The sequence below is a fragment of the Ursus maritimus genome, unplaced genomic scaffold (assembly GCF_017311325.1).
Source record: "Ursus maritimus isolate PB19 unplaced genomic scaffold, ASM1731132v1 scaffold_8, whole genome shotgun sequence".
Taxonomy (NCBI): domain Eukaryota; kingdom Metazoa; phylum Chordata; class Mammalia; order Carnivora; family Ursidae; genus Ursus; species Ursus maritimus.
The window spans coordinates 75,554,077-75,581,028 of NW_024426996.1; the positions used below are offsets into that span (position 1 = coordinate 75,554,077).

The 26,952-nt window shown below is 49.2% G+C and overlaps 1 protein-coding gene across 15 annotated transcripts in view; it reads left to right on the plus strand.

Moving 5' to 3' along the window:
• The window catches only part of SLC2A9 (solute carrier family 2 member 9), a 260,925-nt gene that overhangs the window by 54,055 nt on the left and 179,918 nt on the right, over positions 1–26,952 (plus strand). For 9 of the 15 annotated variants that reach the window (XM_040625291.1, XM_040625290.1, XM_040625292.1 and 6 more), the window contains one exon: positions 13,900–14,060. In XM_040625291.1, the coding sequence (XP_040481225.1) occupies positions 13,900–14,060 (161 nt within the window). Of the gene's footprint in view, positions 1–2,824; positions 2,888–9,193; positions 9,951–11,013; positions 11,142–13,899; positions 14,061–26,952 lie in introns of those variants that run through there. The other 6 variants (XM_040625294.1, XM_040625295.1, XM_040625296.1 and 3 more) reach the window with 4 other exon arrangements.

Below are 26,952 nucleotides of genomic sequence, written 5' to 3' on the forward strand. Positions count from 1 at the left end.
TTGCTCATGGGTACTGTCCTGAGAGCCTACAGAAGGTTCTGGAAGCAGTATTTAAAGAAATGCAAGGTTTGAGCCTGAATGGACATTATAGAGCCCAGGCTCTAGTCCCAAGAGGTCCCACAAAGAGGAGGGTGGAACCAAAGGGCATGGGGCTCAGGGGCAGCCAAACCAGGAGCATCTGGTGGAGAGGGGGGCCAACAGGATGAGCCCACAGGCACATGCAAGGGGCCTGAGAGCATGGCCAGCCTCGAACTGGATGACCACTGGGGTGGACATTAAGAGAGTCGCCAAGAAGGACCCATGTTGAGCTAAATGAGTGTGTTGGCTAGGAACCATGGTTAACAGTGGAAATGAGAAAGCAAACAGGGACTGCTGGGGCTGGGAGAACAGACGGGAAGGTGGGCAGGAGGGACACTTAAAGGCAGATTCCAAGGACGCAGAGTGAACACCTGGCACCCATTTGCTCATCCCTGGCCTATAGTTCAGGCAAGTGCTTGGAGGAATAGCAAAAGCACAGCAGACAGGATTCTACAGGGCTGAGTGTCATTCCACATAATCTCGGTCGTTGTCTTTCCCCGGTGCGCAGGGGAGCTGCTGGTGCAAAGGTTTGTGGATGACTTCAGATGCCGACTTCCCAGAGGTAGGCCAAGTTCGAAGTTAAGAGCACAGTTCTCTAAAGACTGCCCTCACGTCAGATACCAGCTGTAAGCTCGACGATCCCAGAGCCGTCCCATACTTCTTGCAAACTGGGGAGTTCTCACTACTCTCTGTTTTGATAAGTTGCTGGAACAGCGCACAGTGCTCGGGACAGCTGTAACAACTACAGTTTTATTATAGCAAAAGGATACAAAGAGGAGACATGTAGGGTGAGGTCTGGGGGTTTGAAACACTAAGCTTCTGGTCTTTTCTCTGCAGAGGTAGGATGCATGACCCCCCCAGTGGATGGATGTGTAACAGGACGCACAGAGTACTGTCCCCCATGGACACACACCCAAGCCTCTGGGTCCAGAGTCATTACTAGGGTTTCCTTACGTAGGCATGACTGATTGACTCAATCCCCAGACCCCCTTCCCTTCTTGGAGGTAGGGCTGATATCACCTGGCGTGAAGCCCCAAGCCTCATTGGTCTTTCCGATGGGGTCAGGCCCTCACCTGAGTTATCTCATTTGCATAAATTTCCAGATGGGGGCTGATCAGACCCACCGCGAAAAACAAAGACACTCCTGTCACTCAGGAAATCCCAAGCATTTAGAGGCTATTTTCCAAGCACAAGGACAAAGGCCAGCCAAATTCTTAATTATCCAACTGTATACATGTGATGTATGTCCTTACACATGTATGTTCTCAACATAAAAGTACTCAGAGACGTTTGTTAAATGAATTAGTAAATGAGAGCAAGAAGGAGTGAGAAAGGAAGAACGTAAACGAGAACTTTGGGCTCTTAACTACCCCACTCCCACACCTTGTCAATTAGGACTTGATTGAATGGTTTCGCTTTTATAACTAATTACTCACCATTCCATTGATTTGAGTTGTTGACGTTTGGCCTTCTCTTGGGACAGGAGACAGAGTTTGACCCCCCTGGTGTCAGTACAGTAGCCCCCCCCTTATCCATGGTCCCACTTTCTGTGCTGTCAGTTGCCCTCGATCAGCATGTCCTGGAAGCAGATATCTTCCTCCCGACATATCTTCGAAGGTCAGGAGGGGCCTGACGCTACGTCACAGTGCCCCTGTCGCTCCCCACACCTCATCTCCTCACCCAGGCCTTTTACCATCTCACGTCGACACAAGAAAGAGAAATGCGAGTACAGTACAGTAAGGCATTTTGAGAGAGAGCGAGGCTGCATTCACATAACTTTAATTACCGTGTATTGTTATAATTGTCCTACCTCGTTACTGTTATTGTTAATCTCTTACCGTGCTTGAAACAGAAGTTAAACTTCATCATAGGTATGGGTACGTAGATGGTAAGAAAAAACATAACAGCTCTAGGGTTCAGTACTGTGTGCGATTACAGGCATCCGCTGGGCGTCTTGGAACGCAAGCCCGGTGGATGGGGGGGGGCTCCTGTGTTTAAGCCAAGGGCTTCAGCAGAACACTTAATTTGACTCCCCATGAGTTCCCAGCAGAAATGGTATATTTCATCCTTTCCCTCTCCCCTAAGGGCAGGTAAACAAGCGGGATAAAGAAAAAAATCATCTCTCTGCAAGAGCAGAGCTGCCCCAATTAGCTGCAAAAACATTAGATGCCAGTCAGAGGAATGATTCTAGTGAACCAGCAGACAGAGCACCCGGAAGCAAGTTCTGGTCCTTCAATTAATTCCACCCCGTGCTGCTGTTTTAGTGACTGTTCTGGGAGACGCGGCACTGGAAGGGAAGCAGAGACATGGGGCAGGGCACCTCCGTGTGGCCCTAGGCCTGCTCTCGGGGAACCTGGAAGGGCGTGATGAGCATGGATCATGTCAAAGACATGGGTGCTGGACGGGCTGACGGGGGTGCAGTGGGGCTCAGCATCTTGGCAGGAGACAGCTGAGGTTACAGGAGAAACCTGTGCATCTTGTCATTACAGGAACAACTGGCAATTAATTTTGATGAAGCGGGTATCACTGGTTAATTTCAGCGTGGAACAAGATTGCCTTTGATTTGTAAATCTTTTTTTTTTTTTTTAGATTTATTTATTTATTTATTTATTTTTTTACTTGACAGAGAGAGAGAGACAGCAAGAGAGGGAACACAAGCAGGGGGAGTGGGAGAGGAAGAAGCAGGCTTCCCGCTGAGCAGGGAGCCCGATGCGGGGCTCAATCCCAGGACCCTGGGATCACGCCCTGAGCCGAAGGAAGACGCTTAACAACTGAGCCACCCAGGCGCCCCTGATTCGTAAATCTTAAGGTCATTCTCTTTTGTGTTTTTTTTTTCTTTCTTCTCTCTCTCTCTTTTTCCCCTCCCACCTTGTCCCAGTAGTTATAAGCCAAACAGGCTTCTATTAGCAAAAGCAAACAGCACAAATTTAATAATTTTGTAATAAAATACTGCTATGAGTTGCTTTCTGCATTTCTCATTTGTGCAGCAGCTCAAACCCAGACACTGAGATAATAATCCCACTGCACCAACGACGGGGCCCGAAGGAGGGGGACTGAGGAGCTGGCCCAAGGCCGCTCCGCTCACAGGTGGTAGCCTCTGTCTGAAGAAGAGAGTCACAAGCTCAGCCCTGCCCAGAAGCCATTTTTAAGACTTTTTCTAAATCTACTCTGTTTTCCAAAGAGCATCCAAATCTGCTGTTTTAGATTTTTTTTTGGCTTAATATTTACATTGTAAGCATTTTTCCATGTTCTTGAAAATCCCCTATCGGCAGGATCTCGGTTAGCGTATGCTGCGGCGTCATGTGGCCGTCCCATGTACCTGATGTGGGTCTCTTCGATGATTCCCGATTTTCCTCTAGTGTGAGACACTGTCACATTGTTTAAACTGGGAGTTGTGAGTCATGGTTTCGTTTGATTGGTTTGGTTTGATTGGGATTGAATAGGGGCTGGCAGAGCTGCTGGCTGACAGGAGGAGGGAACTTTCCAGGCCTGGGGCTATAGGTGTCTGTGTGTTCTAGACCATGGTGCCACCCGGGGCTGCTCCATCCTCTCAGGTCCCCAGGTGACTGGAGCTCAGAAGCCTGCCGCTTTGACTCAGACTTTTCCTGTTTTGTAAAGATTCTCTGGGGAAGATGCCTTTGTTGAACCTAATAGAGAAGGGACCACGGCCCCATCAAGGGTTTGTGGAAGCTCTGTGTCGAGGGCTGGGGACAGTGGTTGCTGCAGCCAGACGGAGGGGACAGAGGATAGGTTAGCCCAGCAAGACATGCGGTCCGAAAAACTTGGAGGGGCGTGTCAACACCGGTGTGAGCAAACCCCACTAGTAAAACTAGAAACATTCTGTTTCCGACCCATCGGAGAGAGACACTGCGATTTCCTGAGGGCCACCTGCATGCCGGACATCATGCGAGGGGCTACACGCCTTCATGTAATCCTTCCAGTGGCCCTATCTGCAGCCCGGGTGTTTTATTCCATTTCTATAAAAAAATTATTCCAGAACCTGTGCTCAAAACCATCACCCTGAACCTGGATTGGATCAGAGGCCCTATGAGAGCCGCTGATGCCGCAAGACTGACTTTTAGAAGCCATAAGCAATTTGAACAGTAATGAAAACTCTCATCATGTTTATTCCAGCCAACTGGAGGACCTACAGGAAGGAGTGGGAAGTGTTATTTCAGAGTAGCTGACAGATGTGTCCATGTGAATGCACTGACTCCCTGCAAACACAGCTATGCAATCTCTCAAAAGAATGTTCTAGCAGGAGAGAGGACCAGGATTAATTTTCTTTGAATAAGAAAGATATTTGGGAGTGCACACTCTCTCATGCTTCTGCCTGGGGCCAGATAGAAAATGAAACTTTCTTTCTTCATTTCCTACATAATTAAACTCAAAGGATCCACCCCTCCCATTGCAAAAGTGGTTGGCGGGAGAACCCAGAAAGCTCTGGAAGTCTTACTAGCCTGACTATGGCTTGCAATGGATGCGTCCTCTTTCTTCGGGTTCAGTTTTCACTCTGGAAGCCAGCTGTGGGAGCAGAATATACGCCGGCGTCTCAAGTACAGAAGCCTCTTTCTCACCCAGTCAGTTCGCTGAACTCCTCCAGGAGACTCACATGGCGGGGAGAAAAACGCCACCACGAACGTGCAGACTAAACATCAAGCCAAGTCAGAACAGGACCCGGATGCTGTCCTTAGGGCTGGGAGCTGTGTCAGGTCCCCAGGACCACCCCCGGGCTTGATAATTCATTAGGAGGACTCAGCCTGCCAGGACTCACTCCTCTCCACTCAGGGCTGGGATTTACTCCAGGGAAGGGATTCAAAGCCAAATCAGCCAAAGGAAAAGGCGCACGGACAAAGTCCAGGAGAAGCCAGGAACAAGCTTCCAGAGTCCTCACCCAGTGAAGGCACTTCATTAGTCGTCCAGCAACGAGTGTGACCACACATGTGGAAGGCTGCCCACTGGGGAAGCTCACCAGACACTGAGGTCAGGGTTTTTATTAGGGGCTGGTCCCCAAGGCACCCTCTGCTCCACACGCACACAGCTTCCGACTCCCAGGAACAAAGCAGGTGTTTGGCAGAAACCAGACTCTGCATAGTCCAGGCTCTGTGAGCCATTTTTATGATTTCCGGGGATGGTGGGAGTCCTCCCGAAATCCAAGTTCCCGACACCAGCCTACAGCCGACCTTGCCTGCAGACCCTTCAGAGGAGAGTGGCCTCCGGCCAGATACGTTCACTTTTTCTGCCCAGGAGGCCTGACCTCTGCTAGTTGGGTGACATCAGGCGGCACTGTGGGCTTGGGGAATTTTGTCCTCGTGTGGTCCTTATTTCAAGGAGCCTGGTTTTGGCGGTGGGCACTTTTGTAAGGACGTCATACCGTTTTCCTGACTCTGCCGGTGTGTTCAGTGGTGTGGACCGTCCTTACAAATCTCTGAAAGAGTTATGGGCACTGCCCTGCTCAATGATGCAATGCAAAAGGTGCTATTTATGTGTGTTTGTATAGCCCTCCTGAGAATATTTTCAGGTGAATTCATGACAGGCTCCGTGTGAATCGGTAAGGAACATTAATATTGTAAAGCAGGCTACAAGGTAATTTGCCTCCCGTTGTCTGGCAATTTCCTGCCGTCATTTGGAGATGTTCTAAGCTGGTCTGCCTGGCCGGGAATTGTGTGCTTTCAATTTGTTGCCAGAAGCGTGGCCTCTGAGTTGTTGGCTGGGCAGTTGGTGGTAAATTATTCATGGCATTCATGGGCCTGAGAAATAAACAAATCCAGGCCCTTTATTTTACAGATCAGAAATAATGGTCTCAACACCACCAGCCATCACCCGCACTTCTGATTCCGACTGTGTGCTTCGTGTAGACCCAGCTCTGTGCTTCGTATCCATTCTCGTGTTAAACCCTCAGGGGAACTCTTCAAGGAGGGAAACGATTTAACCGATCAGGGATCTGAGGCACAGAGAGGTTAAGTCACTTACTCAAGGGTGCCCAGCAGAGAGGTGACAGAGCCGGATCCAGTGGATTCCGGGGCCCTTCACCACTCAGAAGCCCGCTCTCAGAGGCGGAGCCACCGGCTGGACATCACAGAGGACTCAGGAGTGCTCTTCGTGCCGTCTGCTTAGCTTTAACCACGTAAACTCTTATTTATGTCTTTGCAGCTTAGGCTTAAGTCAGTATCACCATAATATAAATACTCTGGGATGAGTTCATGAAAAAATTCTCTGCGACTCACCCTCCCTTGCCAGCCGCAGGCTCTTCTGGGCTGGGCCGGCCCCCTCCAGTCTAACTTACTGAAACACACTGCGTCGCCAGACTCCCGATTCCACGCTCAGTTCCTCCAGCCGCTCCACGATTATGTGTAGACGCCTCTGGCTGACAGTCAAGGCCAGTTATGACCAGTCTCTGGGCCTTTGAGGATTCTGTTCCCTTGTTGACACTGTCCCACCCAAGCCCACCCCCACCTGCCCTTCTTGCTCCCCTGATCTGGTGAGCACGGCATGGCCTGGTGTCCACAGCCTTTCTCAGCTTCCTTCCTGCCCATCACTGCGCTCGCTTCCACTCCCTGTTATAACTGTGAGTCCTGGGCCCCTGGTGGTTAGGAAGCAGGGGTGCAGAGCCAGAAAGAAAGACACGAATGGGCCTCTTGGAAAGAGACCCAATGGAAAAGGGCAATGTGGAATCCATGAATGAGATGGCCCAAATCAGGCCTAGAGATTAGCTAGCAAGTAAGCTTAAAACTATATTTTATTGCAGAATACTTTTTCAAATGGAGTCTTACAAGTTTCCCAAAACAGAAAAGGAAACTAGCTGAAGGCTCATATCTCCTACTTACCCTTTATGACTCTGCTGAAATCTTCCCTCTTTCTTAAAGACTCGTGGCATAGTTATTGTCATGGTGAGGCCTTTGGAGTCAGGCGGATTGTCTTCAACTCCTAAATGTCAGTGGCCTAACACGGTGAAAGTTCATGTCTCGTCCATGCCACCATCGAGAGCAGGTGAGCAGAGGCACTCTGCTTCATGGAGTCATTCAGGGACCCAGGCTCCTTCAGCTGAGTGGCTCCACCTTTCCTTAGGGCTTCGAGGTCTCTGCTGGTTATGCTGTGAATACTCAGACTATAAGGAAAGGGAGTGAGTGAGTGAGGAGAAGGCACACTAACTCTTAATCCCTCTGTGGAGGTGACACATGTCACTTCTGCTCATAGTCCTTTGGTGAGAAGTAGCCATATGACCGCACCCAGATGCAAGGCACTGAGAACTGTGGCCTGGCAGTGTGGCCAGGAAGAGGAGGAGAGCCCAGACGTTGTGAACAGGGGTGCCGGGGATGGGGGGGGCTCTGCAATTCCACTAGCTTTTGTATGGCTTTCAGATGTATTTCTCAACTCCAGAGTATTCTGCTCTTAATGAAACTTCACAGGATGGCTGCCAGGGTTAAACAAGATGAGGTGTACAGATGTCTGATATGTACTTAGCAGTCAACCATGTTCATCCTATGTCCCCTCTTCTCCCCTAATCCAGTCTCTCATTGTGCAGTGGAGGTACTGATATGATCGCCTTTGTCTTCCATACTGAGCTGGAATAGAGTAGTGATTAAGAGATGGGCTCTGGAGTCCAACTACCTGGGTTTGAGTCCTGACCCTCCCACATGTCGATGTCGTGACCTTGGGAAAAGCCCCTTACGGCTGCATCCCTAAGGTTCTTCATCTGACCAAAGAGAAGTCAAAAAACAGGACCTGGGGCACCTGAGTGGCTCAGTCATTAAGTGTCTGCCTTCGGCTCAGGGCATAATCCCAGGGTTCTGGGATCAAGCCCCGCATGAGGCTCCCTGCTCTGCTGGGAGCCTGCTTCTTCCTCTCCCACTGCCCCTGCTTGTGTTCCCTCTCTCGCTGGCTGTTTCTCTCTCTGTCAAATAAATAAATAAACAAACAAATAAATAAATAATAAATAAATAAATAAATAACAAAAAACACAGGACCTATCTCATAGGGTTGTGGAGGGGATGGAATGAGTTCCTATGCATCCAGCTCTCAGGATACTGCATGGCATGTTGTAAATATGTGTAGGTTACCTATTTTTATCATTACATGATGACTGATGCAAAGCAGAAGCTCAATTTAAAGCACAAACACTTAGTAAAGCACCTGTCCCGTACTATGCAGTACAAGTCAGCATTCATATGTATCTGGTCCATAGATCTCAACTCAATGAATGTTTGTGTAATGAATTAGCAGAACCACCTTCATCACCTGGCTTCTACTATCACATAAGCCTTCATGCTGCCTTTCTCCAGGTCTTTGCTGTATTCGTCCCTGGAGAAGACAAACATTTAGTCATTAAAGCCATCACTTTGAAAGCAGCTTTCAGGACGTTTGAGAAATGTGTCTCTGCAGGGGGCATGGGCTTTGCTGCAAGTCTTCCCGCCTTCTCCAGCTCTCTGCAGGACCTTGCATCCATCCTCTGGCTTCCCCAAACTGAACTACGAGATCTCTGCAGGGATGCCCAAAGCAAAACCTCCGAGTGTGATATGAAAGCTACCCCCTTTCTCAGCAGGCTCCCGAATGCCTGGAAAGGAAGAGAAAATTTCCTCCCCAACAGCATCCTTCCAGTTTCTGCAAATCGATTCTAGGAAACTGGGCACTGCTGCAGGTGTAGTGCTGAGAGGCTCTCTAGAGTGGGTGTTAGCAAGGCTCCTTGCAAGGTGGCTGTAATTGTTTGGATCAGCGCGGGATTGCAGTAGAGACCAAGGTCACATCTAAGAATGACCTTGTATGCGTGGGGGGTGGGGAGGCAGAGGGTGGCTCCTGCTTAATTGGGCAGCAGGAGAGGTGCCTGTCCAGTCCTGGGTACTCATTCCTTACACTAGCACCCTGTGAATGCTCCGTGTCGCCCTTGGGGTCCTATACCCCTGCCTTCCCGAGGCCCCTCCAGCACCCCCCCCCCCGGCTTAGCAGTTCATCACACTCTTCCTCCCACTATGTTCTGTGCCTCTTGGTTGTCACCCTTGTACTTCAGGGCCCAGCAGAGTGTCTAGACCATAACAAAGACTTAATTGATACTTACTTTTATATCAATAAATGCCCCATTGTACTTGGCTGCTTAACATTGCCACCTTGAGTGTGAAGTTCAGAGCCCGGAAAGAGGAGTTGCCCTTTAGTGCTCAGAAGTGAGGCTGAGCTCACACAACCCTCCCCTCCTCCACCTGTTAGCCACGTGACCGTGACCTTGGGCAAGTTGACAGCTCTCCGCTCCCTCATCTGTCAATGAGGCTTTCTGCCACCAGGGTTGTCGTGAGGCTGAACTAGGATAATTTCCGTGTTTTGGTAGAGTTTCAGCAGTTGGAAACAACAGCAATTTTGTCTGATTGAAGCTAAAAGAGTTGTTGACAAAATAGCGAGCAGCGAGCAGGATTGCTGGCAGGGCTGGTGAGCCGGGCTCCGAAGCTCTCCAGCCTGGGTGACGCCCCACCTCATGCCCAGGAGCCGTCACTGCCGGCTGGGGCTCGCCTGGCACAGGACAACGTGGCTCCCCCACTGCAGCCGCCAGCAAACCCAGTCGGGCCGGGTCGGGCCAGCGCTCCCTCCGCTGTGGGAAGAGTCCCAGCCCCGCCTCCCGCAGAGTCCGAGCCTCTGATTGGCTGAGCCTGAGTCACCTGGCCGCTCGCTAGCTGCAGGGGATGCTGGGAGAGCAGGCGTCTGGCGCCGTGGACTGGCGTAGTGAGGAGTGGACTGCGTGTCCTGCCAGGACCGTGGGGCAGGAAGCTCCCCCAGATGGGAAGGAGGCCCCTGATGCTGGGCAGCTGAAGGGTGACAGGCGGCCACAAAATGCACGGACACTAAGGGTCAGCGTTGATGTCCAGCCACTGCCAGCACGCAACTCCTTGGTAAGCTAGCTGAGCCATGGCGCCACGAGGGGGCTGGTGGCTGCACTGGCTTGGGTGGTCTAAGTGGTGACAAGTATTTTGGAGATAAGGCAGTGTGTCAGCCTCCTGGGGCTGCCCAAACAAGGAAACAACAGGAGTTTATGCTCTCCCAGCCCTGGAGACGAGAGGTGTGAGATCAGGGTCCTGGTAGGGTCAGTTCCTTCCAGGGCCTGTGAGGGATGGGTCTGTTCTAGGGTCCACTCCTTGGCTTGCAGGTGCCTGTCTCCACCCCATGCCTCTTCACATTGTCTTCCCTTTACGCATGCCTCTGTGTCCACATCTCCCCTTTTTATAAGGATGCTAGTCATTTTGGACCAGGCCCACCCTAATGACCTCATTTTAACTTGATTACTTATGTAAAGAACCTGTCCCAAAATACCTCACGTTCTGAGGCACTGTGGGTTAGGATTCAACCTGTGAATTTTGAGGGAGTACACAGTTCAGCCCATAAAAATGCCCTGTGTCCAAATTTCCCCTTTTTATAAGATCACCAAGCAAATTGGGGTAGGGTCCTACCCTACCCCAGTATGACCTCATCTTAATTCATTATATCTGCAATGACCTTACTTCCAAATAGGGTCACATTCTGAGGTACTGGGAGTTAGGACTCCAGCATGTGAATTTGAGGGGGCGTCACAATTCAACCAATAACACAGGGATAAGTCAGCATGGCTTAGTTGAGGGGTATGGATCAAAGGCAAGCGTTAAGGATGAATTCACATATTTTGATTGAGCAATAAGAGAATGGTGGCATGTTTAGTAAGGTGGAGAGAAGATAAAGAAATGGAATTAAGGGCCAGAGGTCCAGGTGACATTTCCTATCCCTTTCTTTAATGATTGGCTTAGTGAGGGGCCTATGCTGCAACCAGGACCAGTAGGATAGGTTGCTACAGGCTTCTGGAAAGATCTTAGCATCACGAGACCCTTGAGAGGCTAGGATTACTCTCTCTAGTCACACCTGAATGGGAAAGCATGTGGCCGAAAGGGTTTCTAGAAGTCATCCTGTACTTGTGGTTGGATGCAGCCTTTGGACGAGGTCAAAACTGTGGAGAGCAGAGTGAAGCCAAAGGAAGCACCTGGATTCTTGGCCGTGGTACTGAGCCACCAGATCAACAGATGTGAAGCTCAGCACTCCTGTGAGTTCGCACTTGTGTAAGCTAATAAGGGTCCTTGTTGCTTAGCTGTTTTGAGTTTTGATATCTTGTTATGTGCAGCCAAGAGCATCTGTAAGTGGTACAATGCACTATCCCCTGCCGTGGGCTGGATGATGTTTGAGGTCTGGGGGGCCATGTTTGTTTGTCTCTTGTCCAGCTCAGGTCTCAGTACTCAGGTCACGCTTGTTGAATGAATCAGTGGATGGTGAGTGTCGTGTGGAAACTTCATCATCTTTCAGAATAGCTGAAGTTGTTGATAATATATATATTCCGGCCTTACTCCATCCTGTGAGTCAGATAGTTAGGAAGCCAAAGAATGAGAGAGAATGGGAAGAGAATGGATATCTTGTCGGGAGAGGATGCTACCTTGTCTCCCTGCATCTCCTGCCATCAGCCCATTTGCTTAGGCCAGAAACATGGCAGTCTTCCCTTAGCCATGTCTAACACCCTCCCTCCCCAGATCTGGAGCCAGTCACCCAGTTAGTCTTGTCCGTCCTACTCTCAAAACATATCTCAGATGCATCCCCTTCTCACTACTTTCACTGCTTGGTCCAGGCCACCGAGATCTTTGGACTGTTACATGGTGCCAGCTTCCTTGCTAGCTTCCGTCTAGTTCTCTTGCCACTCTGAAGCCAGACCAATCTGCTAAAAATGTAAACCACCATGTACTCCCCTTGCTTAAAACCCTCCAATTGTTTCCCATGCCAACTTCCCCCAAAAGCCCAAGTAAGAAGCAGACTCATTACCATGACCTCTGAGGTCCCGTGTGACCTCCCCTTCCTGCCCCTCCAACTCCATGTAGCCCTTTCTTCCCTTCCTTGTACCATTCCACCCCCACTGGCCTGCTCAATTCTGTGGACTCTGTAAGCTGTCTTCTGCCATGCCATTGTGGCACATGCTTTTCCCTCTGCCTGGAATACTTTCCCACCATTAAAAAAAAAGTTTTAGATTGGTGGAATGTATTATACTTAAAAAGAACATATAAGATACATACATATGCATTGCATACACACACATACACAGAGTTTAAAGAATGATTCTAAATCTGGCACCCAGCTAAGAATAAGACTAAGAATAGAGGATGCTCCCATGTGCCCCACCCAGACCATTTCTTCCACCCCTCCCCAGAAGTAACCACTGACCTGACATTTGCAGTAATTCTTTGTTTTCCTTTGTAGTTTCACAATCTCTTTGTAATTTCCACCAAAACACTTATATTTGCATATTTTTGAATTTATATATGGCATCATTCTATATGTATTCTTTTGTTTCTGGCTTATTTTGTTCAATGCTATTTTGTGTGAGACTTTCTTATGTGTGTTTGCACGTCGCTGTAATTCATTCATGTCTGTGACTCTAGTGTTTCATATGGTGACTATTCCACAACTTATTTGTCCATTCTACTGTGGGTGGGCATCTGCGTTGTTTCCCATTTGGGGCTGTTATAAGCAACGCTACATGGAATTTTGGGTAGATATGTCCTAGAGTAGGTAGAAAGGAGTTTTCTAGAAATGGATTTGCTGGGCTGTAGGTTTGGGGCATCTTCAACTTTACTGTATGATGCCAGACTGTTTTCCAAGACGGTTGTACAGATTGAACACGGTGCGTGAGAGCACACTGTTGATCACTACTTGGTCTTACCAGACCTGTTAGTTTTTAGCCTCCTGGGGATTGTGTGAGCTTCACCCAAGCACTGGGCACTACTCCAAACTCCAGCATGACCCTCGCAACAGCCCTGAGACGTCAGTGTCATCATTCCCATTTTGCAGATGAGGAAGCAAAGTCCAGCTAGTTTAAATCGTTAGCAAATTGTTGTTGCGCTGGGATTCACACTCAGGTCTGTGCGTCCGGAACCTAGGCTTGTTCTTCAGTGTCATATGCTGGCTCTGGAAAGGTTTGTGGGCACATGTCTGGTATCAGTGGATAATTATGAGTATCTTGGGGATGGAACTCCCTTGAGGAGCTTAGTCCCATGACTAGTCACCCAGTCACCATCCCAAACCCACCAAATCAGAATCGAGAACAATGGGGATCTAGACGATGCAAAGTGGTATCTTGTTATGGTTTTAATTTGCATTTGCCTGTTGTCTAATGACATTGAGCATCATGTCATTAACTTGTCATTTGCATTTTCTTTGGAGTCTGTCCAAGTCCTTTGCTCATTTAATTGGGTTGTTTGTCTTATTGATTTCTTAGAGGTCTTTATATATTGTGGGTATTAAGTCCTGTATAGTATGTGTGTTCAAATGTGTTATCTCAGACTGTGGCTTGTCTTTTCATTTTTTCAAGGTGTCTTTTGAAAAATAGAACATTTTAATGTTGATGAAACCCAAATGAGCATTTGGTTTTGCTTTATGGTGTATCTTTGCCTACGTCAAGGTGGGAAAGACTCTCTGTTACATTGGGAGTGTGCATTTGTAACACATTTCCCAGTTGGTTCTGCTGTGCGCTAGAGTGGAGAGGCCGGGGTATAAATGGTTACCCAGGTTTGGGGTCAGATCTGAGTTGGACTTCCAGGTTTGCCAAAGTGAGCAAGTCACTTTGTCTTTCTGAGCTTCAGTTTTCCTATCTGCAAAATGAGGCAAAAATAGGGCCCGTCCGCGAAATTTGTTAGAAGCATTCAATGAAATAAAGCTCAAACAGAACTTAGCAAAAGGCCTAGTGTGCAGAAAATGCTCTAGAAAAGCTGTTTTTGTTTACCTACTGACTGGTTTCAAACAGCAGGATGGAATAACATGATTTGTTGTTTGTTTCAGTACATCAAGTCCTTCTACAATGAATCATGGGAAAGAAGGTATGGGCATCCAGTAGACCCAGATACTCTGACTCTGCTCTGGTCTGTGACGGTGTCCATATTCGCCATCGGTGGACTCGTGGGGACTTTAATGGTGAAGCTGATCGGAAAAGTTCTTGGGAGGTTAGTGGGGGCTGTCTCTGCCTGGGGATTCCCTCTGTAATGTTCACAATATGTCTGTATCATAGTCAAGATCCCAGAAGGCAACAGAATTCCATTTAGACATCTCAGGTGGAGATGTTTTAGTACCAGAAGAGCAAGGGGGGGAGATAGGGCAGCCGAGGTCAAGGAGGAGTGAAGACCATGGACAGTGGGCTGACAAGCAGGAGCTGAGGTTGTGAAGGGCTGTGTGGACTGGGCTATGTCAGCCCCTGTTGTCCAAACAGGGAGGGAGTAGGGGAGAAATAGCCTGGCTTCTCTCTCCTCCCACCGTCCAACCTGCTGCCAGTGCCACTCACTGGTCAAACCCAAGGAGAAACCAGAAGCACAAGGAGCCGTGCTGGCACAGTCCAGGAGGACCTGCTCCCAGCGCTCAGAGCAGGACAGGGAGGGAGGAGATGGATCTGGCTGCAGGAGCAAATGGAGAAGAGTCAGCACAGTGTCTTAGCGACTGTTCTAGATAAGGCCATAGAGGACAACGTTTTGTTATATGACTGTATGATAACTTATCAGATCAGTCTCCCATGGATAGATTTTGAGGTTGTTTCAGATCTGTTGTATTACAAATACAGCTGCAGTGAGTGTCAAACACTTCATGTTGAAATTTCCCACCCAGGTCCTCTCCAGTCAGATCCACTTTACCGCCTGAGCTTTGTTTCTCACCGATTTCTGTCCTGAAGACTTCTCCGAGATCAGATTGATTATCAGTACATTTCCCCAGACATTTTCTCTGTATCTTCACTTGTAACATCCTGGGGGGATACTGAGGTGTTAGGGGAAAAGCAGAGTCTCTGCAGCATTCATGTCTGAACTTGACTCATGAGTCTTCGACTCTCCAGCCGTGTGCCTTTGGCCAAGTCCTTTAATGTATTTGAAGCTCAATTTCCCCCTCTGTAAAGTGGCCTGTAGGAAATGCTACAGGGACCAGAGACAATGAGTGGAGGGAGAAGAGCCTGTTAACAGGAACTCACTCTTATATCTTACTCCGTCCTGACACCCAAACATAGCAAGTGCTCACCAGCTCTCCATATTGCTTTGACCTGAACTGGAAAGGAGATTCAACAGACCCCAGAAAATCTTACCTCTTCTCTGGGCTCCAGAAGCACTATTTTAAAAAGTGCCACCCCTTCCTTTACCATCAGCCTCACATCCCCAGCAAGGAGCAAGTTAGAACTGATGGTGTTTCAGAGCAGGCTTTCACAAGGCTGGGGCAGGGAGCCGTCCTGAAAACAGGCGTGTCATGCTCATGTGGTACCCCAGTGAGGCAGGGGAGGTGCTGACATCTTCCTTGACCCTAAGGTCACTTCCAGGTGGTAACTCATGGGAACTTCGCCCTCCAGAGAAGTACAGCTATCGCATAGTGGAGTGAGGGCTGCCATTTCCTGAGGTCCTCCAATATTCCAGGCGCACGCGCACGCGCGCACACACACACACACACACACACACTGTCTTCTTTCATTTTCTCCACTCCCTGGGGTCTTGGGTGGGGGGATGGAGTTGAGAGCTTACATGGTGCCTGAGTTCAGGTTGTAACCAACTCTGCAGCATGGCGCCCCTTCCACTATGCCAAGCAGATTGTGAGTAGGGGTCTGCTGGCAACGGTACTATAAAATCCGTGACTGTTTGACCACAGGGAAGTGACTACTTGGCCCCCAGATTGGCCTCACTGACCAGGGTCTGTAAAGCACTGTTGCTAAGCCGCTGGCCCAGGCCAGTTCCTGACCCCAGTCCTCTGGTCTCATCTAGATAGATAGAGTCACCCCTGGCCCCCGGATTTATGGCCTGTCACATACACCTGCCTTGTATCTGGCCATGACACTTATACCCCCGGGCTGCCCCATAAGGAGGCTCCGAAGTGGATGGTACTGGGACAGCCACACTATAGTTGGGGTCAGGATGCTGTGGCCCAGCAGGTCCTGGCGCCCCAGCTTGCCAGGTGTGTGATGTGGGACTTTGCCCCCTCACCTCTCATCCAACACTTTCCCCACATGTAAAGTGAAGGCAACGAAAGTGGCTTTGCAACTCCCAACAGCATGCTGCAAAAAAAACCCGGAAGGAATGGAAAAGAGACAGTAGGTTTCAAAGAAAGTGATTTTCTAAGTGAAGGAGGCGTTCTAGGCTGGAGAAAGATTCTATCAAAAGGTGTTGGTCCTTATGCCTCGGCCAGCTGCCAGTTCCTTTTTTCATCATTATGGGAATCACAGTTGAACTGAGATGAAGTCTCAGCTTGAATAGTAACTCTGTTGGGAGGAAAAGGAGCAAAACCCAGAGAAGTCTGCTACCATTTATCTAGCCCCCCACTACATAGCCGTGCTTGTCATTCATGCCTCTTTTACTTCTGCAACTCTGTATGTTGTCCCCATTCTACAGGCGATGAATCTGAGGCCCCAGGAGGCCTAGCAACGTGCCCAAGGGACAAAGAATGAGGTTGACCCGAGATTCAGGTCTGGTCTGTTTGACCGGATCACATGGTGTCCATTGAAACTGCTTCTTGATGCCTCATTATTTGTGTCCCAGGGGGGCTGTTGGGGAAAAAGAAGAGTCTGGGCTTAATGTGCAAGACTGGGATGGGGTCTGATGGAAGGGACTCAAACATGTGACTGGTGGGGGGAAATTTGGGTGGAATTGGGGGTCCTCGGAGTCAGGTGGGCCTGGTCACCAGCAGGTCCACAGGGAGCTGACCCTTGCTAGGACATGTTGAACTTGTCTGTGATTTGGGCGAAGAGTGAGGATGGGGGAACACGAGGAGCCAGGGTGCAAATTCCTTGTTTCCCGGAGTCTCTGGCTTGGGGAATTCTGGTTGAATCCCTCCCCTCTTTTGGGGTCAACTGTCCCCGGCTTACATGGCTCTCATGACGGAGCCCTCCTTCCCCCATGAGACAGGATGGCAACCATGTTGGTGCACGGATGTTGGGTAGAGGATCCTTGATGCTCACAGCACGTGGGCCATGTATGAGTTACTCAAGTTCCCCAGCATGGCTCGTTAGTGGCAAAATGAAGATAGAGCAGTGGCCCGTCAGAGGGTTGTCATGAAGGTGAAATGAGACAGGGGCTGTAAAGTGCTCATCTCAGCGGTTGACATGGAGTCAGTGCCCACCTTGCGTTGGCTAGTGGATTGTCATCCTTGTCCCCATCCTCATGAGCTCTTTCCGAGGTGCATTAGCCCATCACTCGACAGAGCCGGTTGTGAATATGTTCCTCCGGTCGCACTGAAGTCGGCCTCCTTACACGTGTCATTGGATCTAGTTTTTCCCCATAGAGCAGAGCAGAGCAAATACGCAAAAAACCAGAGGGAAACTCACTCGGGCTTTGAAATCGGATGCTCAGGCGTATTCTTGAGCAAGCCACATAACCACATTCGTCCACGCAACAAATATTTTGAACACCGACGGGGAGCCCGGCACCGTGACTGGCACTTGGGCCTCAGTGACAAACGGCAGGGCCTGAGCCTGCCGCTTGGCCACGAGCAGTTCGCTCTGCACGTCATCACGGTGACTGGAAGCACTACAGGTGGGGGGATGGGGAGCAGAGATACAAGAAAAGGCAGATTTAAATCTGTAAAGCTTGGGTAAACAAGCCCACCTAAGAGTGGCAGAAGCTACTATTTACTAAATGTGTCATGTCACTCAAGCCTGTGACAGCAACCCAAACCAAACTGGCTCCGGCCCAGACGGAACTAACTGGCTTGCATAGCTGGAATGTAACTCAGCTGAATGCACCTGTCTGCTTTCTCTGTCTCTCAGCTCTGCCTTGCTCCGTGTTGGCTTCAGGCTCTCTCTCCCCAGTGCGGGCGGGATGGCCCCAGCAGCTCAGGGCGACCCTGTTCCTGCTCGGCATCCCCAGCACAGACTTCTCCGTCCAGTAGTTCTAGCAAAGTCCCAGGCCCGAATCTCATTTACTTGTGTGAGGTTGTGTGCCCCTGGAGCTTCTCAACCAGGGGCAGTTTTGCCCTAGCGGGGGACATCTGACGATATCTGGAAGCGTTTCTGGTTGTCACAGCGAGGGGGTGCTACCAGCATCTATCAGAGGCCAAGGAGGCCGCTAAGCCTCCTGCAGTGCACCGGACAGCCCCCACCACAAAGAATTTTCTGGCCCCAAATGTTAATAGTTCCCAGGTTGAGAAATCTTGGCGAATAACATTCTCAATTTAATTTAAGATTCCTGTATCATGTGCCCATTCCTGGAGCCACAGTGGGGTGGGGATGTGACCGCACAGAGTGAGGGCAGGAATGTTTCTTGGAGGAAATCCAGGGGACTCCCACCAGAAGAAGGATGATGGGTATTGAACAAGCAGTAATAACCAGCCTCTGATACATCACGCCAGGCAAATAGCAGGTTCTCAAAAGTGTTATTTTTCTTCTCTTTTTCTTTTTTTTTTTTTTTAAGATTTTATTTATTTATTTGACAGAGAGAGAGAGACAGCCAGCGAGAGAGGGAACACAAGCAGGGGGAGTGGGAGAGGAAGAAGCAGGCTCATAGCGGAGGAGCCTGATGTGGGGCTCAATCCCAGAACGCCGGGATCACACCCTGAGCCGAAGGCAGACGCTCAACCACTGTGCCACCCAGGCGCCCCTCTTCTCTTTTTCTACTTCAATATTTTTAAATGTGTCCTTACTTTATAGAAGTGGGGAAGAACATTAGCTCTCTCGGGCCCACTGGAGGAGCCTGTGTATACATGGCAAGCGTGACAGAAGTGTCTTCTCTCACAGTTGGGGAGTCTGCAAGTCCAAGATCAAAATGGCAATGGGGTCGGGTGCTCCTGAGGCCATTCTCTTTGGCTTGCAGGCGGCTCTCTTCTCACTGTGTCCTCACATGGTCTTTTTCCCTATGTGAGAACACACCTGGTGTCTGTTCTTATAAGGACCCAAGTCCCATCGGATTAGGGCCCCACCCTTAGGACCTCATTTAACCGTAATTACTTCCTTGAACGCCCAATCTTCAAATACAGTCATGTTGGGGGTTAGGGCTTCAACAGAGGAGTTGGCACACAATTCAATCCATTACAGAACACATACACTGGCTGCTGACCGTCTCCTCTTTCAGGCTGGAATTGTCTTAGGAAAGCAAGTTCCCCAGAAGCAGAGCCTGCAAGGGGGCTTGGGATGCATGTGTTTTGTTGAGGGCTTTTCAGGAGTTCCCTTGAAAGTGATGGAAGCAGAAGAGAGAAAAGGGGAAGAGAGCCCAGCCAGGCTGTCCTCGCAGATCAGGTCTGGCCTTGGCTGGCCTGCAGGGGTCTAGGTGAATCATACCCAGGAGCTTAAGAGAGAAGAAGAACTCGAGACAATGAGCGTAGATGAGTGTAGTTTCCTTCTAAGATGAGAGCTACAGCAGCGCGTTAATGAGCTGTTCCAGCAGAGGGGGAAGAATTGATAGTCAGGAGCAAGAGAGAAACTTGCTGAAGCAATTCTTGTGCAGGTGAGAGGGGGTGGGGAACTGGTCGGTAACTGGACAGGTCGGCCACAGATGGGAGCGGGAACAGTATGTCCATAGGAACATGAGGGAAGACGGTGTGTGCACAGAAGCAGGGAGGTCGATACATGTGGAGGGAACACGTGACATCCTCTCTGGATTGCATCTGCTTTCTCAGTGGAGTCGAAAGCAAGGTCATCAGCTGAGAAGGAGGATAAGGGGATTTGGAGAGAGAGAAGATGTGCAAGTAGTCCTGTAGGAGAGCAGGAAACTGAACAAACCAGGGAACCACAAAATGGCTGCTAGGGTCCTGAAAGCCCCCTTGAGATTGGTGCTCATGAATTTCAAGTGACACCAGTCAACATAGTTGTGGGTTTTTCTCCAGCCAAGCTGAGCTCTGTGGTGCATGGGTGAGGTAGGTCAAAATCTAACCAGGGTTGGGGTTTGCCAGGCACGTATAATGAAGGCAAGTGTGTCAGTGAGTCAAGGAATTGAGGGTGTATGGCTGTTTAAAATGATGGATCATGGAAGTCAGGCTGGGTAAGCGATAAAAGACGGACGTGAGGAGGATGAGGATTGGTGGAAACAAGGTATGATCTTGGTTTATAGGCTGAGGTAGGCTAAAAAATTGTTGGAAGGGTGGGTGGTGGCAGCCATTATCTCCAGAGGTTCCCCATTCCACTAGGACTTTACAAAAGTCCTTTCTAAATCCAAACTGAAATATTGCCTGTGTCTTCCACCACTTGGTCCTGTGCGTTGAGCTAAAGCATGGCATAGTGGAAGCTTTCTCATTTTCCCCAAGCCTTCTCTTGTCCAGGCTCAGTGTGCTGAGTTCCTTTGGCCATTTCTCAGGTGACCTACTCTCCGCTCTCCTCATCACCTTATCACTCTTGCTTGTATTTGGCCCCTTCTGCTGGGAGCTGATGATCTTCTGGGCTGCACAGGAAGATTCTGTACTACGGGAAAGCTCAGGACAATGAATCAGGTGTCCCAGTTGGGTCCTCAGGGGTCGCTGGAGTTCTGTCCTCAGAAATGGCATGGCCCTGGTCTCCCTTGTTTCTGTTGCCATGTTCATCCCCCGGGAAAAATGGGAAAAAAAATCATTAAGATCCCCATGTCTGAACCCCAGTGAGTCAGCTTTGCGAATTAGTTTGCAAGTAAGGTTTCCCTCCTTGGGCTGGGACACTGTCAGGCTGGGGGTTATTTGGGGAAAGAATATATTAATATGATGAACTTGCTTAGAGGGTGTGCAGCCCTGTTTGCAAATGTTTCAAGTCTGGATCTGGATGTGATTTTAACATTCTCTGCATAGCACAAAATACACCATCGCGTCCAGTGCAGGAGCTCAGGCCAAAGCACTTGGTGGCATGCTTGTCTTCTCTTTCTTTCCACCTCCATCCAGTCTGTCTGTAAATCCCATCGACTGTCTTCAAAACAAACCAGGGTTTGACCCCGTCTCATTACCTCCTCTGTTGCCATCCTGGTCCTAATCACCATCAGTCCTGGCATGACCCATCGCCAGATCTCCCCAGCTGGTCTCCCTATTCCCACTCTTCCTTCTACAGCCCATGGTCAACATAGAAGATTGCATGATCTTGTTAATGTAAGATGTCGTCAGAGCCATGCCATCTCTCCTTAGAATCTTCCAGTGGCTGCCCCTTTCTTTCCGGGTGAGAACCCAGGTTGTCATGGTGGCTCATACAAGACCCTCTTGAGCTCCCCTGCCAGTCTCTCTACCTCCATCCCAGTACTTGGTCTCCTGCCCTCCTCTGCCTCTAGCCCCGCCGGCCTCACTGGCATACCTGAAAATAGCCCACGTCTGACTCTTCATTCCTCCCTGCAAAGCTTGTGGCTCCCTGATACCCACATGGCTTATCTGCATTCCTTCTGCAAGTCTACGCTTAATGTCACCTTCCAGATGTCTCCCTGTGTAAACTTCCTCCCCTTCCCTGCATTAGTTTTCTCTACAGCCCTTGTCGCCATCTGACATGCTACATATGTTTTATTTTTACTTGTTTATCGAAAAGAACATAAGAGCAGGGACTTGGGCGTGTTCCCAGCTATATGCCAGACCCTAGAATGGTGTTCAGCACTCAGTCCACACTCAGATGTGTGTTGAGTGAATGAATGTCAGTTGAATGAACGAGTGATTGCTAGAAGAATAAATGGCTGTGAGGATATATGGCAGCCACCATTGTGGATAGCTTAGTGTCAGGGTGATCGGATGGTAAATCTCTCATTTAATAGTACGTGAACATGACCAAGTATTCAAGCTGTAGATCTGTTTCCTTCACGTGGCAAATGGGGTGGCAAGGTTACCTATCTCATAGGGTGTCCAGTGAGTATAAAGCACTTAAAATAGTGCCTGGCACATAGCGAGTACCCAGTGAGTGTTACCTATCACCGTGGATTTTCTTTTATTTCTTTTTTAGTTTATTGAGGTGTCAAATGAGTTCTAGGGGCCATCCTCAGCACTTTCCATAAATCATCTGATTCTTACAGGAGCCTTACAAGATAGACATTGTTATGTCCATTTTACAGGTGTGGAAACCAAGGCTCAGAAGGTGTAGGAAATGTGCCCAGAGTTGTTCAATTGGCATGTGGCTGGGCTGTCCAAGCAGGAACATTACTGGAGATGATTCAGGAGAATAGCATTTGTCCTGCCCACAGACTTGGAAGCTAAAGGAAGACTCAGAACAGGCCAGAGCTGGGCAACGAGGAGGAAGCTTGGCTCAAGATGACTTGCTTCCTAGAATTTAATCCTGCATGTATGTGACAGAGAGGTATGGGCACCTGTGTGCCCTGGGAACGGGTTTAGTGACTGGGGCGACAGGACAAAGTCTCTGCACACAGGGAGCTGATACTCTAGTAGGGCACACACCAACATAAACACAAATAAATGTGGGCTAATATCCTGTGTTGTCGGGGTGGTGAAGAAAGTGTGATAGGGTTGTGGCGGATGCGCCCTGCAGCTGGGGGGAGTGGCCGCTTCAGATAGGGTCAGAGGTGGCATTTGAATCACTTGAGGGAGATAAGACTTGTACAATGAACAGAGGGGCACCCAGGACAAGGGTCGTGAGTCAGGAAGCAGCTTGGCACTCCCAAGAGATGGCGGGAAGGCTCGTGAGCATAAAGATATGTGTATCAGATGGTGCGGCAAAGGCCACCTCATGCAAGGCTCAGTCTAGTGGAAGCCACTAGAAGGTTTTAAGTAAGGGGAAGTATGCTTGGAAAGGATCACTCTGGCTGTGTGGTGTGGACCACGAATGGTACAGCAGGGCAGGAGGGAACGCAGGAGCTGGTGGTCTGCAGCACTGCGGCACTGCGAACTGGAAATGGGAGAAGTGCTTCGCCCTGGTATATATTTTGGAAGCAGTGTCGGTAAGACTCGGTGATGAATTGCATGTAGGTCAGAAGGAAAATAAGAGGGGTAAGTATTAATCGCAGATTTTTGGTCTAAGCCACTAGGAAGGTGGAGGCTTTATTTACTCAGATGGAGAAAACTGAGGAAGGGGGGTTTGGATGTATTTGTTGGGGGGTTAGCCGTGGAAACTCAAGAGTTCCATTTTAAATAGTATGGCTTGAGATGTCTGCTGGGCATGCAAGCGGAAATGCCCAGGAGGCAGCTGGAGTAAGTCAGGGTTGAGATGAGTCCAGGCCAGAGATAGAGTTGGGAATTGTCATCAATTAAGGTAACAGGACTGGGTGAATTCACCCAGGGAGGGAGTGTACAGAGAGAGGACAGACCAGCCTTGAGACTGAGAAGGGGAGGCTGGTGGGGAGAAAACGGGAGAGGGTGGGATCCCAGATGTCCCGAGAAGATTGTGTTGCCAGAAAGAGTGCGCAGTGAACTGTATCAGACGCTGCTGAGAGGCTGTCCCTGGGGAAACAGCATTGTCAGCTGTGCTTGTCAGGGTGTGTGTTCCTGGTGACCTTTGCAAGTGGTAGCAAGGATCCAGTCAGAGTGGGGCAAGGAAGAAGGGGAGGTGAGCAGACAATATTCTTTAAGGGGTTTCACTCTAAAAGGAAGCTGAGACAAGGGGCATGGCTGCAGAGGGATGGGGGCCAAGACACAGTAGCTGTGTTCGTATAGGTGTGATGGGGTGGAAGAGTGGATTCTCTCTGGTAGCAGACAGCCCGTGCGCAGGACACTGCTGTGTCCTACCCTTCTAGGGTAGTTTTAGCCACATGCGAATGGCCCCCATCTTGTAACACCTCAGCCTCCCCCTTCTGTGCACTGTCCAGTTCACGGACGCTGCCTCCCCCCTGTGCACTGTCCAGTTCACGGATGCTGCCGGCTACAGGTGTGAAAGATGAAACGAATGAAATGAGATAATTTATGTAACAGCCATGCTCTTTCTAGACTCTTCTAAAGGTCTCTCGTTGAGTCTGCATCAAGGATTGGGATTCTCTAGGGATGGACCCGGGAGTCTCTCTTCTTATGCGCTGTTGGTGGATCTGACGAGCGGCCAGCCTTGAGAACCGCCAACTAATGCCAGCATCATTGCCACGAATGTCACGACTATCACGACTATCATCCTAGCCTCTCCTTTTCCCCAGGGGAGACTAACATCAGGCCTCTCACTGGCCAATCCTGTCAGGGAGCTGGGAAGCAAGGGAGCCTGGGAAATGTAGTTCCCTTTGAACCGGCAGAAGAGAGAAAGGATTCCCTGGATAGACAGGCAGATGACAGGCACAGGTCACACTTAGACACTCCCAGCCTCCGTATCTTTACTTCTAATTGACTTCTGTGTGACAGTGTATTTCTCTGTGTCCCTAACTAGATTTAAAACCCCGTGAGGGCGAGGACAGGGATGACTTACTCCTGATGGTAAACCCAGTGTCTAGAACTCACTAAATACTTGCCAAGTGGATACGCTCGTGAAAGCCGTCGCTTCCGTGAGGGTGCAGGTCTGCCCATCAGCACCCGGCTCTCCTCTTAAGGCTGACATGTCAGTTCCCCAGAAGACAGAAGGGAAAGGCCGTGAGCACTGCACAGACATGGGGCACCAGCGTGTTCTCATTGTGCTTTGAGGTCTCCCTAATAACAGGAATTAGTGCCTTTGGGTTCATCATATTGAAGCCTGAGTCTGTGACCTTCTGCATCAGAATAAGGGAGGTCAGCCTAGATTGGAATTTCTATTTTAAGTCTTGGCCAAATCATAATTTCCCCTCATTATGAAATCCATTTAAATTAATTTTTTGACAGGGAGATTATATTTATATTTTGAGTAATTAATACATTCATATGGTATAACTTTCAGAAGGACCAAATGAATGTCAAGTAGAAAGTTTCCATTGCATTTCTCTCCAATCAGATCCCCTTCCTGGAGGCAACCTGTGATGCCACATTTTTATGGCTCTTCCAAGGTTTGTGTCTATCTTTTCATGGACATACACATGCACACCCACACCCACACCCACACCCAGACCCACTTCTTTATCATACAAATTGTTGCATATTCCACACAAAGTTCTGTCCCTTGCTCTTTGCATTTAACAATGCATCTCGACCTTCCCATATCAGAATATACAAAGCCGCTTGGGCTTTAACGTGTGCAATAATGTGCCGTTATGTAGATGTATCATAACGTATTTAAGTAGTCCGTTGCTAAAGGACACTGGGTTGTTTCAGTTGTTTGCTGTTAGAAATTGTTCACCAACATGGAAGATGTCGCCCTGAGCAGTCTCTGTACCATCATCACTGAGCTGCAAAAGTCATTAGCTTTGGGATTCTCCAAAAAGATGTAGGAAGGGGAAAAAGTTTAATGGAAAGTTTGAGACAAGTAAAAGCCAGTGTAAAGAGCCCTGGCCTGGAATTTAAGGGATCTAACTCCCAAAAATAATAACAAAGTCCCCTCTGAAGCCCCTAGCTTCTTGCAATTTACAAAATAATTAAATATTTGTTAATTCTTTGATCCATTAGGGAAAAAATACCTGTGAGAAGCTATGATGTTTTTCTCCAGCTTCTTGACTCACTAGTTGTATGACCTAAAATAAATTTCTGATTTGTCTATATCCTGGTTAACTTACCTATAAAATAGGGACGATAAATTACCTACGTCATAGGATTATTTTGAGCAGCAAATGAGCTATTCGTGTAAGTGCTTACAACAGGCTTTATCATATAGCAGGAGTTCAGTAAGTGTGAGCTGTTATGATCGTTCATAAGTGAGGAAAGGAAAACACAGAGCAATCAAGCACAAAGTCACCTAGCTCATAAAAGCTACAAATGGTGCAGGGACCCAGGTCTCCAGGCCCCCAAACAAGTCACACTTCTCAACCCTGAGGTCTTAGGGATACGTTCACAGACTAGTGAGAGTAGTCCTGGCACAGAGCAGCTAACAGTGATATTGCCATAGGAGTTTGGCTGACCGTGTTCAAGGGGATTAGTTCAACGTCACAGTTAGTGCTGTAGTTCATCGAATTGGAGATGTCATCACATACAAGAAGCATTGTTATGTGAACTGTAGAGAAGGAAGGAAGGAAGGGAGAGAGGGAGGGGAAAAGGAAGGAAGGGAGGGAGAGAGGAAGGGAGGGAGGGAGTAAGGAAGGAAAAGGAAGAAGGGAGAAAAGGAGGGAAGGGACGGGCAGGGAAGGGAAGAAGGAAGGAAAGGAGAGAGGGAGAAGAGAAAACCTGCCAATCAAAGCTGTAGGATACTGTGCTGATTATTGAGGTATTGTCTCTCATCCAAACTTACCCTCAGTGCTCTGCTCTGTGATGCACAGACTGGGACCTGCATGCCTCCCCTGCCCTTTGACAAGCGGGACACTACAGGAGGATGGACAAGGGGCTTGGTCCTTTCGGTCTGGTTGAATTTCCTATCAGTCCCAGAAGTGGTTGGCAGTTGAGTCTAGTTCCCAGCTTATGTCTACTCCCCAGAACATGGTGCCCCTCAGAGTAGCAGCCCCAGTGGGCCAGTGCCCATCCTTGAAGGTAAGCCAGATGTCGAGAGTGCCTCTTCCAAGCCCCCAAAGTGTCAGCACCAAATGGGCAGCACCCCTCTTCAGAGGTCCCCCTTTGACATCTCAGTTCCCCAGTGTCTGCCTAACCAACTCACTATGTTAAATTCTCTCTGTTAAAAGCACTAGAGTGGTTTCCATTTCCCTGCTTGAGCTCTGACTCATGGATTGTAAGACACACCTTGACTTCAGAAATGTTAAGTGAAGGTCTTAGAATTGATGAAACACAGTATCATCAGTAGTGCGTCAAGGAATTCATAGACCAAGACAGTGCCTTTGAAGGTGACCTAATCAGCCCTGGTGGTGAACCCAGAGGGAGGAAGTGCCTTGCTCAGGGTCACACAGCCAAAGGCGGCAGTGGGGGCTCCTGGGGCTCTGGTCCCTGTCCCTGACCCTTAGGCCAATGCTCTTTCTACTGTACCCGAGTCTTGCTCTGCTGACCATTTTGAAGGGCATGCCCCCTGCTCCTGGGATGGGAAGGTTG